The sequence below is a fragment of the Opisthorchis viverrini genome, assembly GCF_000715545.1.
Source record: "Opisthorchis viverrini unplaced genomic scaffold opera_v5_26, whole genome shotgun sequence".
Lineage (NCBI taxonomy): Eukaryota > Metazoa > Platyhelminthes > Trematoda > Opisthorchiida > Opisthorchiidae > Opisthorchis > Opisthorchis viverrini.
The window spans coordinates 791,204-808,775 of NW_008751683.1; the positions used below are offsets into that span (position 1 = coordinate 791,204).

General features: G+C 42.6%; 1 protein-coding gene across 1 annotated transcript in view; it reads left to right on the forward strand.

Annotated features, from left to right (window-relative positions):
* T265_12965 (hypothetical protein) overlaps nucleotides 1-9,744 on the forward strand; it is a gene marked incomplete at both ends in the record, with an annotated part of 16,566 nt that extends 6,822 nt beyond the window's left edge. The window contains 5 exons of the mRNA XM_009166514.1: nucleotides 1,688-1,875; nucleotides 4,196-4,429; nucleotides 6,120-6,266; nucleotides 6,421-7,018; nucleotides 9,533-9,744. Coding sequence (XP_009164778.1) covers nucleotides 1,688-1,875; nucleotides 4,196-4,429; nucleotides 6,120-6,266; nucleotides 6,421-7,018; nucleotides 9,533-9,744 — 1,379 coding nt within the window. The remainder of the gene's footprint in view (nucleotides 1-1,687; nucleotides 1,876-4,195; nucleotides 4,430-6,119; nucleotides 6,267-6,420; nucleotides 7,019-9,532) is intronic.
* Between the last annotated feature and the right edge of the window lie 7,828 nt (nucleotides 9,745-17,572).

Below are 17,572 nucleotides of genomic sequence, written 5' to 3' on the forward strand. Positions count from 1 at the left end.
GCCATAGAATAGGCCAGTGTAACGACCACGTGAGAGAAAGGCAACGATTTGAGGCTATGGACACCGGGGGTGATAAAAAGTTCACCTCACAATTTAATTCAGTACGTATTGTTTCTGCGGGTGTTCCAGATAAGTGATGGTTACAACCCGTCACTAGGTTACCGGCGTACTTGTGAGAATCTGTTGCACACGAGGAGAGAAATAGGAAAGCATTACACTCCGAGGTACACTGTTGACAATCAGCGTTGGCGAAGAGTACCGGCCATTCACATTTATGAGTTGCGTGTGGGTGATGGAACAACTTACGACTTGTCTGTCCCAGCTGTCTTCACCGCTTGCCCCGATAATGGGCTGCAGTAATTGTCTCTTTTTAATGTTAACAAAAGCATCGGTTGAGTGTATGAGCCTTGACTTTCAGATCCGAATCTGCTATAAAGTGGTATCTTCCGCGGAACAAGACAGACGGCACGCAAGTTAGTGAGAGCCTTGTTCCGACGGAATACCATTTGCTTTTAAGAAACACTGTTTGAAACAACCTCAAAAAAACGACAATTCAGGCATTTTGTCCAGGTTTTGTTAAGGCCTTTTCGGCACGGGTTTTATCCAGGGCACACGTTATTTTACTGACGGGAACAAATACTGGTCCGCTAAGAATCACGCAATTGTCTTGAAGTAGTAAGGATAACAAGAGATCGGAGCCACGTGCTTCACCTGACATCATTTGCCAATCGTTATTATTTACTTTCTTTCGTGCCAGGCGGAGCACTATAGTGCAGTCAATAGTAGTGATGAATACGGTTGGTTGGTTTAACGAGTCAACAAATCACAACTGAATATTCAAGGTCGCTGCAAGGAGAACCTATCTCTGAGTTCTCAACTTCCGTCGCACTGATCACTCACGTAGTTCTGATCTCTGCTTGTTTTCCTCTGTAACATGCATAATTTTTTTCTTTCGTAGCATTTTAAGTAGCAGAGAAAAGAGTTTATCAGTGCTGATGTAGACTTTCAACATGAACACAGGATGACGCCCAACTTCGAACAGTCAGATTGCGGGCTGAAGGATGATGGAGTCACACTCGAATTTAGTAGTATGCTTGAAAGTGGTGTTTAACAGGAGGGGTTTAACAGCTGTACGTGTAATTCCGAACTTTAACGAGGTGTTCTCTAACGCAATTATAGACTTAAAACGTTTCCTTGTTCATGTGCCTTGCGACAAAAATCAATGGCCTTCAGATGTTTGCTACCACGAAATTTCAGCTGAGTGAAGATCACAAGGTTGAACAAATAGAAGCTAGCTTTCATCTTGTCGAGAACCTAACCGCAAATAGTGGAGAAAATAGCCCAAAACGATTCTTCGATCATCTCGGAGAAGATTGTCAAGAAGTCCAATTTTATTTTGCTATACGCACGCTGACAAAATATATCGTTGGTAATTGAAACGACTCCTACTTCAGCTTTAATCTTGGAGGTCCCCACTTTTGTTGTGTTTATCTTTCAGTGTTGCAAGCGACGTGGTAAGCTTGCTAACGGTGCGGAAAAAAGTATCCAAATTCGAACGTCGTTGAAATACTAAAGCAAGAAGTGTAAGCTACATTGCTGTCATACCATGTAATAATGACTGTGTATCTAGTCTTTTGATGAATCTGCCCTTGGTAACGACTATTCTTGCTTCGTTTTTCGGAGTCAGCCGCAGAAATACATTCGCTCGATGTATTCCTTGCCAACCGGGATGCAATGATACACCAGTGCCAGTATTTGGAAAAATGCCTAGAGCGGATGGAAATGGAACATCAAAAGGACCTAGATGAGTTGACGAGGCAGAACCTGGAAGATCGGGCTCTCCTAAAAAAGAATGCGATGAAACGCCTCGAAGAAGTAATAACAAGCTGTTTTCATAGATCCAAAGCGTTTGCCTATCGATAGCAAGTTCATCAATATTATAAACTATGATATTTTTCCCTAATTTTGAAAATACTTACTTACTTTATGAATCCAATAAAGCACAAGAGTAAACAAACAAACCACATGGTAGGATTTGGTTCACGGAACTATACCAACTGAATCACGTAAAACCACATGGTAGGATTTGGTTCACGGAACTATACCAACTGGGCAAATCACGTAAAAACAGAAAAGGGCCGCATGAGGACACAGCCAATCCACGGAGTGAGGTGACTTTGCCTTTGTTGACAAAGTATGAATCCCAGATGTCAGTAAAAAATTTTCACTTTTCACAAATGCGCCACTAGAAAAGGACAGTAATGCACGAGTATGCTCATACCGCAGGTTTTCTCACCTATCGTCTCAAACCATCTTCAGTGTTTCTCACAGCAGATGTCCAAGTTTAAGTCAACAGCAATTTGTTTGAACAGATAACACTTCGGCAAGGAGAAGCCAATTTGATGCAGTGCTAGATAACATAATAATGGGGCATCTAAGAGATGCTAACCTTGGGGAACTGATCCAAGCAACAGAACACCGGACATGCTGACGGCACTGTCATTGTTACCGAATCGTTTGAACAGGCATACTGGCAGTTCGAAAAAATGAACAGCTATCACGCTAACATTGAATTTACAACTAGACAAGAAATCCAATCAGCAACGCACTTCTGTGATATACAGGAGCTGCACTTGGTGTTTCTCAAGGATGAATAGACGGGTTATTACGTTAAGCAAACAACGAATGATTGGTTGTTCGCACAATATTCACTAAAGCGCGACGAATTTCTTCTGAGTGGTAGCTAGATGAGAACGTTAGGTGTAGTTTTGAAAAACCGCCACCCTCCGAAATTTACCCTCATGTGCCCGATATGCACGTTACAATTTTCATTTGGTTATCTCTCACGATGTTCTGATGGATGAATTGAACACAGACTGATTAAAGGAATGGAGAACACAGTCTCAAAGGAGTTCAACAATGTGAAACTGATATGCGCCCACCCACCGGATTGCTGTTTGTGATGCGTCGTAACCTGACGGCGCAGTGACTGTTTACTACGAATCTTCAGTCATTGGACGGATTCAGTCAAATCTTTGTACACGATTGGGTTTTGTGACTAATCCCGCCGTACTTTCGTGAAATTTCTCTCTCATATGACCTTGAATGCGTCTCTCTTGTGAACGGTGAATGTTGATTCTCACGCCCTCGTGTTATGCTCAAATGGTGCCATCTTGTGTCCCAAACCCTGGTGCGTTTGATTTGTCAGACGCCCTCATCCTAAAGCCAAGCAGTTAAACCTCACTGTCTCTTGTCAGGTTCTTGCAGATCCGTCTGGGTACTTAACCACAGTAAAAAGTCACGTGATTCATGTTCTAGATCCGCGTATACTTCGGAACTTAAATAACATCAGAAACTACTTAATGATTTAGGCAATGCCCAGGTGCAAGCAGCGTGTACAATGTAGAAATTAATTGCTGCTTGTTTCAACTGCTTTGTGCTCAAAACACGTAGATTGCGAGTTTTTTTGGGAATACAGGTTACTAGCTTGCAAACTGTACGGTTGGACAGTAAATACATTTCGGTAAACTTTCGAAAAAATAAAATTTAGTGGATGAATACCGCAATTTCAAAAACAAGGTACAGTATGAAGAAGTTACCTCACTTCCCTATGGGGTGGGAAACTGTCGGCGAGTAGTATTTGACCGGGAGTACTTGCAGTAACTCCCTAAGGTGGATCATCCTTAGGTTTCTTCCGTGCGCTGCGTTTCTAAACATGAACGAACTGAAAAGAGGATAGAAGTGTAACTTCATTAGCCACGGGAAATCTTGGAGTGTCTTACAAGGTCTTGTGTTCTAGTTTTCTGGATTGATGTTTCTGAAATGAAATGAATTACACCGAATCGCCCGAGAATTATTAGGGCGGATAATAAATTTTCACACAGTGCCTAATGAAAAGCCGAACCCAGAAATGGGGAGAGTGACTGACGACCCGATGGGTCTCAGTAAATTTGACAACATTAGGAAGTGCTTGGTCCGCGGCTGGTCAAACATATCAGTCAGTCGTATTTGCCTATAACTTGAGTGATGATGAATTTCTTAAAGTGTGTGAATGTTACAGCGAGACCATGTCAGATTGACAACACCTGCTGTCAGATTACAAGTTATTGTTTAACGATAGTGGCTACTTGAGGCAATTTAAGTAGTTGAGAATGTACAGAAACATCAATCGGAGCTGTGCCCTCGCGCCCCACAGGTGGCATCGGAATTCCGCAACGACGCATACGACCGATTGAAACCAGTTTTCAGAGAATTGCTGCAAGAAAACATATCGATTGACGAGGGTTTGGTCCAACTTACTGGTGCAATCCAGAGTCTAACGAAGGAAAATGCAGAGTTGGGTGTAACTCATCGGAATTTACAGCGCGAAAGAAGACAACTTGGAAACGAGCATATCAAACTGGCCACGCATAACTCTGCTGTGATTAAAGTAAGTTAAGTTTACTAAAATTATGCTTAAATTCGTCTGTTTTCTGCAAAATGTTGAAAGTGATCAGTCTGTGTAGTCTGTGACTGGTAAGTATGAGTGACTAGATCTGTTTATAGAAATACCCAATTTGGAAAGTTTCTGGTGACAGAATTCTGTTTATCATGTTGAAAGATGACCGGTACCGGTACAGGTGTTTCCCACACGTTTATCACCTGTTTGCTTTTCTCTCCATAGTCAACGCCTCATAAAACGTGTGCATCATTTTTCCCTCATGTCATTATTTTTTGCATGATAGAAGAGAGCAACCATTATTTGGCAGAAAGATAGGACGATTGCACTTGCATGGAAAAAACCAACCGTCCTATATTTTTCTGTGACTCGCTCAGTCTGAGATGTCTAGCTCTCGTGTAAGCCTTCATATTGATTTCTTGGTTTAGCTCATGCCCTGAAATTTTTTCAACAAGGGAGGTTCCCAGGGGCTAGTCCCAACTTCTAGAAGATTCTCGTATAGGAACTCACGTTTGGAAACGCTCGCCAAAGAGGAAAATATAGTTAGTTCTGGAAAGCAACCTGGTCTTACTTAGTGGGACTCATCGCAAAGGTTGAACATAATCCGGCTTAAATCCCCTACCCTCGACTGTATAGTTGAGTGGCCAGTTATCGCGCTTACGTAACTGCGTTGAATAACATTTAACTGTTTTGAAGCACCCTCTCCCTGACAAACTTCCACGTATGAGCTATACTAAAACATTAGCCTGATCTTAGTTTTATATTAGTTTGATCCATATTCACTCTGCGTAAGTGCGAACGCAAAGCAAGCGCTCATACAAGCACATGTGTGACCGATCCTGACGGATACATCTCAGTTAGAATGAAGCGTTTTTCAAAACCTACTACGCTCGGCTCTATAAGTGCCTAATTCAATTTTTGGATTTTACCGCGAACATACAGTACTCTATCTTTTTAGGAACCGGTCAACCAAAACGACTGAAATAGGACGATATAGCGTTTCCCCTATTCCTACAAACTGCAGCCCTACTGCTCGTGAAGTCCTTTAGTGATGGATCAGAAAAGAAGCACTTTATTGAGAAACGCTCACGCCAGATACTGACAGATGGTCGACCTAAAGTGTGACTCGGTTAAGTCATCTAATTTTAAACCAAAAGCCCATGGGATTGCCGTTCACGGTCGGACACAATCCTACATTAGCCCTTCGAGAAACTGTTGGATGGCTAGTTGAGTTCACGGATGACTGCTACGCTGGACTTTTCTGCGCTCTCTGAAGAGGTAGATGCTGTGAATCTTAGTTGGCCGACGTAGGGCAAATAGGTATCCAGTGAATACGGAGTGTGGGGACATCTTCAGGTGTAAGACATCTCTGCAAAAGAGATTATCAGGTGCTGATCTAGCACCGTAGGAAGAAGGTTAAGAGCTTGAAGAATGTAAACAAGTTCGGTTGATGAAATTTTAGTGAGCGCTGACACAGCATTGACTGAATTCTTTTTACACATCCTGAAGAATATTGCTTACTAGTTTCTTTAATCTGAGTTGAAACTCTATGGATAATACAGCTGCCAAAGAGTACTTACCGTAAAGATGAAACATTGAACACTCAACAACAAACCACCTTTGCTCATTCTTCTTCTTTTTCTTACTGATATTATTAATGTTTCTGCCTCCTTCCACTCAGCTTACCCACTTGCTTGTTGTTCATCAAAATCGTTTGGACAGTATGTCCCAGGAGCAAATATCTGACTGTTTGTCAGCTTTGGATTCGCTGAAAGGTCAGTGTACGGAGCTGGAAAGGCAGGAGGCCAGAGCTGCGGAATCTCTCGAGGTGTGTTGTATGAAACCGAGCTTGCAATTACTATGATTATTTCAAGATTTTACCATTGATGCAAGCAGGCAGTGAACAGTCCTCAGTAATTCGTTTGTGACTAAATCAATCCCTCATTCCAAAACCCCCACCATTCTTCCCTTGCTTTTTCCAGCGAACAAAGGATGGTTGCGAATTGAAGGGAAAACAAATTGAAATGTTGCGCAAACTATCGGAAGCTCATATCAGTTGGACGGCTGACACAGCGAAGGCCTTAAGCAAAGCAACTGAACTAATTCAAAACTTTATGTGCTGTTCAACCCCTGAGGAGACCAGCATTGAGGAGACTGCAAAGGTAATCGAAGGTATCGTATATCATCTTCGTCCGTCGTTAATCGCATTACCGAAGGAGGACAACGCTGCGATTTTGGATTTTTCTTGGGAAGATGATAAGTTAGAGGAGAGCTTGTCCGTCTCGGAAGCAGACAAAAATGATGTGGTTTCCAGCGATGAGGACAAATCAGAGGCTAGCGGAATAAGTGAACCACATGGTTGGCAAATCGATGATACTATTGAGGTTTCGGAACCGGAGCCGGCATCTGACGAGGAACTAACACCAGCGCGTAGTAGTACTTCAGCGAAGCCCTTGGACACAAAGGATAATGTTGGTCTTCAACACAGGTTCATGTACCTTGATCAGATTGGGACAAATTTGCCGCTGTTACAACTCAATGACTATTGTCCATCATCAAAAGAATGGCAGGAACTTCTAAGTACGTTGGGAATATGAGATATTTTTAATGAACTTAAATTTCTAGTTGACAGTTTATAATAGAACCAAAAGTGGTCTTGCTACTCGTATTAACGTACTACTCGTAAAGTCGCTGAGAACTTTTCTGTGAAGAGCATCGAACCAAAAGTGGCCTTGCTACTCGTATTAACGTACTACTCGTAAAGTCGCTGAGAACTTTTCTGCTGAAGAGCATCATAAACGAGAGATTCAGCTGGGTTCCTGGCGAGGCCTCCAGAAAAACCAAATTGGTATACAAACGAGTGTATTTCGCTAGTCTTGGTAATGATATTAGCACAAAAAGATCAAGGAACTTGTTTTTAACTGTTGCTTGATTTTACAGGTTCCTCACGTTATTCTTCAACGAGTATCCCGGGATTATACTTGCAGAAAGGCGACCCATTCGTTGAGTTAATCCTTGTGATTTGCATCCTTGCGGGTCACTGGGTTTCACAACACAAACTCTGCTGGTCCCTCACTGCATCATGCTGCATCATGCCAGAGCTTTGGGACATATTTAATCAGAGTACAAGTTATGGGCTTCTACATTTTATGAGGCCGAATGAAGGTGTCTCTGTCTGGTCCTGTTTGTGCTGATCTTATTAAGGAAATAAACGGAGATGCTAGATTTGCGTGATAGTTGAGTGTCCACAGATCATCACAGTTTATGGAAGAAAGCTCTCGTGACTTTTTGTCTTTCATGTTGTTTTTAGGTAGTTGCATCTGGCTGTAGTTTATCTGTCTCATAGTGGGCAACAAGTGAGTTTGCGCACGTGATTACGAGGGAAAGTTTTTCGGAAACATTTGTCGACCCGCGTAAAGTCACTTTGCCGATTTTCGATGACCATTTTCGTCACCGGCTATGTTATCTTCTTTCGATCAGTTTGGATAGTTATCCTCAAATACCCTGGAAGGATCGCACATGGCACAGCAATAAAGAAAATTTTATTGACTGAAAAAAGTAGACGTGTCGTTAGTGAAATGCACTCATTTGCAAACTAATTTGGTTTGTCGAGAGACTGACTTGGAACCCAGATGAATCTCCCGGCTTTGATGTTTCCTGGCTACTGAACATGCAGCACCAGGCCGCCTCATGTTTCAGTTGCTACGATATTTGAAATACCAGATCAGTTTACAAATGAGTATATTCCGCCAATTTTGTGCAATTTGATTTCAAGTAGAACATAAGGTTGACGGAAACTCGAGGACTGCGCCTACCTGATGAGCCCCCAAGAAGGGCGAAACCGGTCGTGATCTGTCGAGGAGTTTTCAGCAACCTTATGAGTAGTGCGTTACAAAAACAGACGTGTCGTTGTTTGACATGGAACGAACAGAAGAATGGCTTCAAATGCTAAACCTATGAACAGATAAATGCTCACTCAAATCCTGAATTCGGAAGCAACCGTGTCACTTACAAGCTATTGTTTCTACGTCCAAGTTATAAAAAATCAGGTCAAGTACATTCCTCAGTAGCTTCATGATGCTTTTAAGACGGAACAAGCGTGAGTGTGGGCCTGAATATAAAATCTGTACTGTAGCATAGTTAGTACTATGTTGCCTCGCGGCGGTATCGTTCCAGCATTTCAGTGGAAACTTACTTAGAGCTTCATGGGATGCTGGCATTAAGTGTTCAGATGCTTCTTCGAAGGTCTAGTTTAGCTGATTTTTCCGTGCATACCACAGGAAAGTACCAGGTTTTATCTTGACGCAACAACCTAGTATGCTTTTTCACTTTTAGAAATCACGTCCAGCTTAGAAGTTGCTTCCTCCTAAAAACCATACTGAAAATCCTACAGACCTAAGCGACTGCCAGCTGTTGGAGAAGCTACCACACAGATATCCACGTTTTGCCACGCAGCAGAAAGCAGCAGTCCACTAATGGAGTTCGTGTATTTCCATCCAGTTAACGGCAAAATGACTCCTCATGTAGCGCCAAGATACGTGCAATTTGGGCAAAGATTATGAATTAATTTTACAACGGAGTGTTCTCTGCGTTTATACTCGCATCTTTTAACTGCGGCCTGTTTTGATAAAGTCAGGATGTAATCACAGGAACTAATCATCACAACAGTTACTACTTAACGGTCTGTTTTGTGGAATTTGTGTTCTATCAGAAATTTTCTTAATAATCTACTAAAAACTGCGACGAGATGTGAGAGCAATTGATCCGAAGCTTTACAGAATTAGAGTAGACTAATATCAAGATATATTAGAGAAATCAGTCTTCCGACTTCATATTTGAGGTAGCCCATCCCAATACCTAAGTTGTAACATACGAGGAACCTTAATTTCGACGGTAGGTTAACCTCGAAGGAGTCGCTCTTGCAGGCAGAAGGTTTGAACACCATCTTCCAGGAATAATAAAGCTTCAGCCAAATAAATGCTTTGACGGAATCTGGACACGGACCTACCAATTTCGCTCCATTGGTTGTTCCGTTTTATCACTTTAATTCTCTCCGATGCTATGCTACCACCCTTTCATTGTTTCTGTTGATAGACTGTTTTGTGAAACATCTTCCTGGAAGAGAAAAGCTTGCGGATGATGTGACCCCAGATAAGGATGAAAACGGCTGTTTGCTTCCCGGCGACCTGTATTTGATCCCTCCACCCGGGGCAACTATTCCAACCGCAAAAGAACAAACACATATGTTGAAACGATACGAAGTTGAAAAGCTGTTTGCACCTTTGGCGGAACAGAGTGTGGTCAGAAAGTACGTCAAATTATCCCGTTTTGGGCAGTGGATTCGTTACTTTGCCCAAAGCTCACTAGGTTAAGTTGTTTTGAGTAGTGTAGCTGCCCCCAACAAAGCACTGTTTCGGTAAAGCACTGTTGAGGAACTTCTAAAAACTGTCATTCATAATCAGTGGTGATTTTTGGTACAGTTTACGTCCAATTGGCAGTCTGTGAATTCCACTTACAGGGTGTTGGATCAGCCCGTTTTAATTTTATGGTAACTCAACCGACGGAGGCCACCTTCAAGCACAAAGGGATATTTGGTTATAATGTTTCTATCATCGACTCCGGAAGCCGCACGAAATCTTGGCAAGAATTGCTAAAAAATGAAGGTTTCCGGAGAGAGAAATCCAGTTTACACTCTTTTGATATGTAGCGGTACTCCTTTAATATGGGAAATACCAGTAGTAATAACTTGACAGCGTCCACTCTCATCTGCCATATGTGACATTTTACCAGTTGTATCGTCCGCTGTGACACTGGTGAATTTCTTATGCAATGGCACACGTCCGCAACACCCTTTCCATCTATTAGTCTTTATCCCAAATCCCCATTCCTGTTATTACTGAGAGCAACCTTCCTGCAGCTATAAGAGCCCTTATCGCTCGCAGTGTACCTTGAGAGTGAAGAACAACTTTCATACTCTTCTCCAGGATAAGCCACCGGTTTATCCTGTTTTTATTACGATGTAGTAAAACAGTGAGACCTCGGCTCGGAGATGTGACAACATGTTTGTCTTGGACAAATGTCACATTAGATTGACATAGCAGAGTTTTTATGGTCACGATTGTATCACCAATGTTCAGACGGAGTAAAACCCACAGACCACGGAGGTAAAGGCACTGGGATCTGTGACAATTCAGGGCGTTTGTTTGTGGTTTACCTTGGACAAATGTCACATTAGATTGACATAACAGAGTTGTTATTGTCACGATTGTATCACCAATGTTCAGACAGAGTAAAACCCACAGAACACGGAGGTAAAGGCACTGGGATCTGTAAGGATTCAGGGCGTTTGTTTGTGGCATAGAGACGGAGGACAAGTCTTATAACAAGGTTTTATTTTTCAGTTCATTGCAGAGGTGGCTTGAAAGGCTGACTCATCTATTGGGTCAGACTTTTGTGAAGTACTGAAATCCGCCACCACATCCATTACACGCTTCTCAAGGGCATGGGTACAAATGAAACAGACGAGTGAGGAGGGGTGGACGAGGACCCGCTGAGCCGGAAATTGCTGTCTTGGACTTCCTCTGTAACGGGTTGGCTGAAATTGCCACGTGAGATCGGAGGACAGGAATTTCCATAATGTTGCGCTTACGGAGAGAATAAACAAGCTGTCGGTCCATCTGGAAACATTGAGATGCAAATTGGCCAATTGTCACGACTGTCAGTCTTTTGTTTTGCTTGGCTTGCAAATACGGATGTTCACCAGTTTGTCGTTGAGCTGGGCTAAGCAATCAGCTTACAAACGCCTCCCCAAACGAGGCGGCACTGCCCAGGCCTCGTTGGGACTCCGAACGGTGTTTGGATCGCCAGAGTATCTGGGCACGTAGGTTTCACGTCTACCGGTCCGGCGGTGCGGTATGTCACGACATTCTGCCAGTAGATGGGCACTTAACAGTTCGGGCACGAGCGGCTGAACGGCAATCAGACAGGATATAGGCCACCACACTACATGGTCATTTACTGAATGGCTCCGCGGGTGACGATCTCTAACGTGGCAGTTTCACTCTTCTTGTGAAATTATTCTTCCCCTGAGACATTTGTAGATAGTTGGTAGTTTGATGAGATCTGGACTGAAGGGCTGTTTCATCTTTATTGGGATTCATCAGTAGTGCGCAACTAACAAAATCTTGAGGAGTTTAGAACGCGAGGATCCGCTTATCCGCTCGTGGTCGAACGGTTGAATGCTAGTCATGATATTGCGATTTCAGTACTCCCTGGCGGGTTTGTGAGATGCAAACTATTGTCGATTTCCAATAAGGATGAAACAGCCGTACAGTGCTTCTCGGCTTTGCAGCACAAATTGGCTTCACTGACAACGAAATCTCGTCCGAAATCTCGTCATTATACCACTGGGAGGTCTAGACTTCGTTTCAAATGGCTTTGAAAGACACTCCGTGAAAGAGTCTTCCGATAGGTTCTGTACTTTTCCCAGCCGATCACAAACGTCAAGACCTATGAAATGTTGTTCTGTTCATCCTCGATGAGGTTTACCTCACCGACAATCACCGTAAATCATCCGCTAAACAGAATACCAAAACCCGAAATCAATAGAAAGAAGATAAAGGATAAAAAGATGCTTCTCGTAGGATTCAAAAAATGTTCAAGTGCAGCCCTATTTAAGGAGAACCTTACACAATACGTCTGAGTTGCCTGTTTCGAAAGCCTTTTTAAAGTTCATGAAGAGTACATTCGTTGACCAAAGATTCCTGTAAACCTTCTACTGCAACTGTCGCAGAGCGCTTATTGGATCTACCATGTTCCGTGCAGCACGAGATCCACATTGTGTTTTCTGCGACATATGCTTGGATACCTTCAGCAGTCAAGCATTTACGTCAAAACCTCTGTAACCGATTCTAATTTCCTTATAAAAGGCAAACTAACCGCATCTTTAAATTTCCGTGGTACTCTCGCTTTCTGTTAGATGATGTTGATCATTTGTAGGGCGCTCAGTGAGCTCTGCCCATCATAAGTAAAGAATTCCACCGCACGCATGCCTCTCTAGCTAGTCCGCGAATGCATGCGTCCCCGTTTCATTCCTCCTGTGATTTATGGCAAATGCAATGAACGTCTCACTTTTTACCGAGGTAGTCACTCCAGTATTACCCACCCAACGGCTGTGTATCGGTTCAGTTTTATGTTCAAGTGTTTGAGTTTAAAGATTAGCTATTTTTGCGATCGATGTGGGCTGTATTCTGAAAGATCTTAGACAGGCCATATCCGCCGTTCATAAGAGATTGCCATTGAACATCGAATTCTTCACTCGATTTATTTCATTTTCACCATCCATCCAGCATGCTTCCAAATCAGGCTTGTTCAGATATCTTTGACTCTCTGTTTCTTTGCATGACTACCCAAATCGGTAATAGTGCTCGAACGCGCCGCTCTGATATGCGTGATGACCACACTAAAGAATCTGACTGTCTTCAGAAGAAAGCAAATCCTCAATAAGACTCCTATTTATGAAGATTGGTCAAATACGAGTTGCCTTTCAACATTTTCTTTGAGAAAAAACCATTTTTGCGAGTACTATTCTTTGCGATTCTGAAAGACCTGTTTTCATCGAAATTCAGCAAAGCAGTCTTTACGGAACTGTGTAGACAACTATCTTTCCTCGTCTGTATTTGCTTAAGGAACGGGAGCATGGTTGTTTTCGTGGAACGTTGTAGTAAGAGAAAATACGGGATGGTTGGAATAACAACATCGAAAGCGGAAGTAATTCAGAGAATAAAATGAAAATTCACTTGTAAATAAACTTTTCGACAGAAACACCAACAATCAAAGGCGCCGGTGAAAAGCGCCAGTTCACACCCGTTGCTACAAGCGGCGCAGCTCCAGTAAGAATACCCAGGGAACCTACAGAGCAGTGCCACACATTCGTTTAAAGGGTAATGCCAGTCTACCCGTTTGTAGAATACACTGTCCTGATTACTTGACTCAGACTGCACTCTACCAGGCTAGTATGTGTCCTGTTGACTTGTTTTTATACAAATTAAAACCTAGGGTTACTTCCCGACAGAATCTATGGTATTGTCTTCCTGATTGCAGTGGCATTTCTCTCTTTACGTGGTTCACTGAATGAATTTCCGACCGGTCTAATTTAGAGTGTATCTGATTTTTACGACCAGATTTAACTATCTTCCCTCATTCTTCTATTTAACAGACGAACTATCGCAATTCAAACGGAACGCCTGACTCGTGCCGCTTCATGGGATGGATAACAACCGAAACCAGCCTAGCTTTGAATTTCAAGGCGGAGCAGTTCAACTTACAAATTTAAGCATTCCAAATTACGTTATAACGGCTTGTTTTATTCAAACTCAAATATACTCCCATAATACTCGCGTTTTTTTGCTTCTTGATGACAGATTCGACAACCTGCTTCGGAAAATGGAATTCTGGTGATGCTCATCTCACCTAAAAGTTGTATCACAAGAGTACCTTTTCCGTAACTCAATCAGTTGTTCAATCATCGTTATCTCCCTGTAACTCTGCTACATTGCTCAGCCATGCCACATGCTTTCTGAACTTTAAGAGTAAAATTCAGTTTTGCATTTTTCTTTTCAGCTGACTAGGAACCACCGAAATTATCTTTGACCCCGGAGCGATATTTTTGGATGACGGTAAAAACAAGTGTATCAAATGCAACCTTGAATAACACTTAGTCACTATGCCCTGAGTTGGCCGATATCTTTGCTTTATCATTGTATTTCGGCATTTGAACAATAAAGTGCTCTGACAATGGGCATATTCCGGGTAGCTCACCGACTAATCCCAGTCACGTATGAGCAAGTAGAGTGATCCAGTATGTCTGGTTAATTCATTAAACCCCTTTATGTGACAGTAACTTGAAAGCGGTGGTCACCGGACGAATCCAGGCCGCTGGTGTAGGGCATCTTTGTTGTGGTGATTTTTTTGGGTAACAGGTCAGCACCAAGTGACACGAGAACCTGTTCCGAACCTGTGCCTTATACTCAGGGTTGGTTAGAACTGGAACGGAAAACAAGTCTGATTTCATCGAAGGGAGATTTTCTTATTAGGAATTCATTTCTGCAGTATCTCCTTCAATATTTAAACGAAGAATTATGTACAATTTGTTTACGGTATGCTTATCCGTTTGTGGATTTCCGGATGTCAGTTTGTTGTCATCTGTGATACTGATTTCACAACTTTCAAGACACAGAAACCTCGTCACATTGCTTATGCATATGGCCTAACCAAAAGATAGGCATCGATTCACGCTGTTCTAGATAGTTTTAATGGGACCGAACTTCATGCCATTGTTGTTTCTAATTATCGTCCCTAATGTTCCGTTCTGTCTTGTGACGTGGTAGGTTATGTCTGTGAGACAAAACCTGTGTTTTCTGCGAGTAGATTGCTGAGAAGTTCTATTCCTTTGCCTCTTACTTTCTTGATAACGACGGATATGGAGCTGGCCAAAATCGTCTTCCTACTTACTAACTAAAGTGGATCAACTGTAAAGTAAACGAGGGCATAAAAAGGTGACAGCTTAATGGAAAAGCTACACGAATAGACCACTAAGTATGACTAGATCGAACGAGGACTTCTGTTACTTGGCTGCATTTTACGTCATGTATTTTTAGCCCATTGATGTGGACAGCTACATTTTAAGCGGAGAACATAAAACGTGGTTAAGCATGGTTGTATTTAACAACCCTCAATTTCAAAACTGTGGGTCTCTTTGTTTTTTGGGGGTACTAACGAAGTCGGACAGCCTGGTGGCCTCAAAATCCGAGTGCTAATGTTATGTTTCAAAGAATAAGTCAAACTTTAAAGAAGTCAATACAAACGATCGAAATTATGGTATTTCATCGAAGTAATCACTCATTACAGCCTTGGCAACTTACAGAATTGTAGCCACTGTGCGACCAACAGAACGCTCTAGGATTAATTGCTTCGAAGTTGAGGTTAAAAGTGACCCAATGCGGCATTTATACTCAAGGGCAGTGCTGATGCACAAGTAGGCAAACGGATACAACCATAAAAAGTGAAATATGGACGTCCGGGTCCATGGGACAGCTCACGGAATCTAAATGTCTGGAAGAGAGAAAACCATTTCAGACCAACTACTGCAGTTAAACTGTGTGCACTGGAGTTATGTCTGAGGGAACAGAGGAGACTGATTAAAGTAACCCAAAGACCAAAGCATCAAGCGTCTACTTCAACTTTTCCTGTGCGCTTTCCTTAATTTGGATGATGTGTTCGACCCAGACAGCCTGTCCAATATAACGAAATAATACCGTTCTGACGACATTCTACTACACCTCGAAACTCAGTTCAGTCTCCCGTCAAAAACAATTAATGTGCAAGTGAGTGTATTCTGCCAGTTGCCTACAGTTAGGGTCCAAGTGTAAGACACGGTTGACGGGAACTGGGAGATGAGCAAGCCGATCCTCAAGAAGTGTGAAACCGTTTTTGACCTTATGAGTAGTATTTTCCGGCAAGGAAATGTGGCTAAATTGCGTCCCTATATTAGTGCGAATTAGACATTCACAAAGCATCATGTAGGGTCCCCAGGCGGTGGTGGTTACAAACTGACCCAACCATCTGACTTGCTCCGCTAATGATTCACTGCTCAGCCTTTAGGCGCTACCTATCGTCTTCAGGTTGTTACTTTTACTGTGATCCGCTGATGATAAACGACTTGTCCTTGTCACGTTGCGTTCTGTATGTGCGACATCAGGTTGAAGTTCAAGGCCGCTTAGAGTCGTAGGAAGATATTGAGGGTTAGGTAAGCAAAACCGAAAAACAATGGAAAATTGGGCGATTCTGCTGTAACTCAGTTGCCTCCGCAACAAAGCGCACTGAAACAGGTGACAGCTGGAGGATGATCAGGACAAAGAATGACGGAAACCAAGTTAAAAACACCTTATTATGCGTTTCAACAAATGAGTTAGCCTGATTTGTGGTCTACTATGCCATGTTTGTAAAGATGGATGCTACACTATACCTAAGTTGCTCTTATGTCATGATTATCAGCCAGCCTAATTGCACTGACGAAGAATCACGACGTTTGTCCTAAGTGTTTTTATATCCTTGCCAGTTCTTGCCGATAGCGACATAGCTGGTGCTATGTGGCTTCGGTTACCTGGATCTAGAATGAATTAGCGGGTCCCAGTTATGATACAGTATCGCGATATAAAAAGGTGATGTGATCAGATAACTGACTGGAGATGTTTACAAGAAAATTTTGCAATCTGAACAGCTAATAATTTTACAGGTTGGCAACAGTTAAATAAAGATCCTGAAGGAGGTACCAGTTCTCCGCATAGATCTTTGGACACTAACAAGATGAGGACTACGTAACAGCACGAAGGAGCAGAGAACTGGAAACCAATAAGGTGGCCGCAAGTACTGATAGATTGAAATATGTTAAATGGACGGGGATTTGAACTATAGGTCTTCCTAGTTGTTGAACTCGACTCCAACGCTCACTGCCGGATGTGCTGAGGCCTTGCAAAACAAGTTCTTTTTGTCTCCTTTTTTGGAAATGTGCTCGCTCGTGTCACAAGCAAGCCGTACCACCAAAGCTGTTGTCTACTCCATCTCTTTTCGCTAGGGTTGCCAAGACAACGGATCATTAAACCGATCGCGATATGCACATTTACACGAGCACAGCCGAACTAAAGCATCGAGCGTCAGAACGGTATGCGCGCGCGTTCGTCGGTGTGTGTATCCACGCTGCCAACTTGAGTTTGACGGATTGTTTTTCACCTTTCTGAAGGTGTAAGCACTGGCATGGAGCGGATATGAACTACATGGAGCGACGTTTAGTGCGCAGCTCACTTGCGAACGGGCTTGACCGAGGAGATGAATTTCGAATCGGAAAAAATTAATAAGGATGCACCGAGAAAACCGAACAGCCTGTGAAAATCCAAGGCATTTTGATTTTGATAAAAGGTAGTCTGATACGAACGCTTGAAACTGTTTCATAGAGGTCCCTGGGTACCCGGAGTAAACGCTCATGATAACCACAATTATGCCTAATGACGTTGCTGACTTTTCTTTAAATGAATGCTTACTTAGTATCCGACAGATGTGTTCTCGTATGTGCCACCT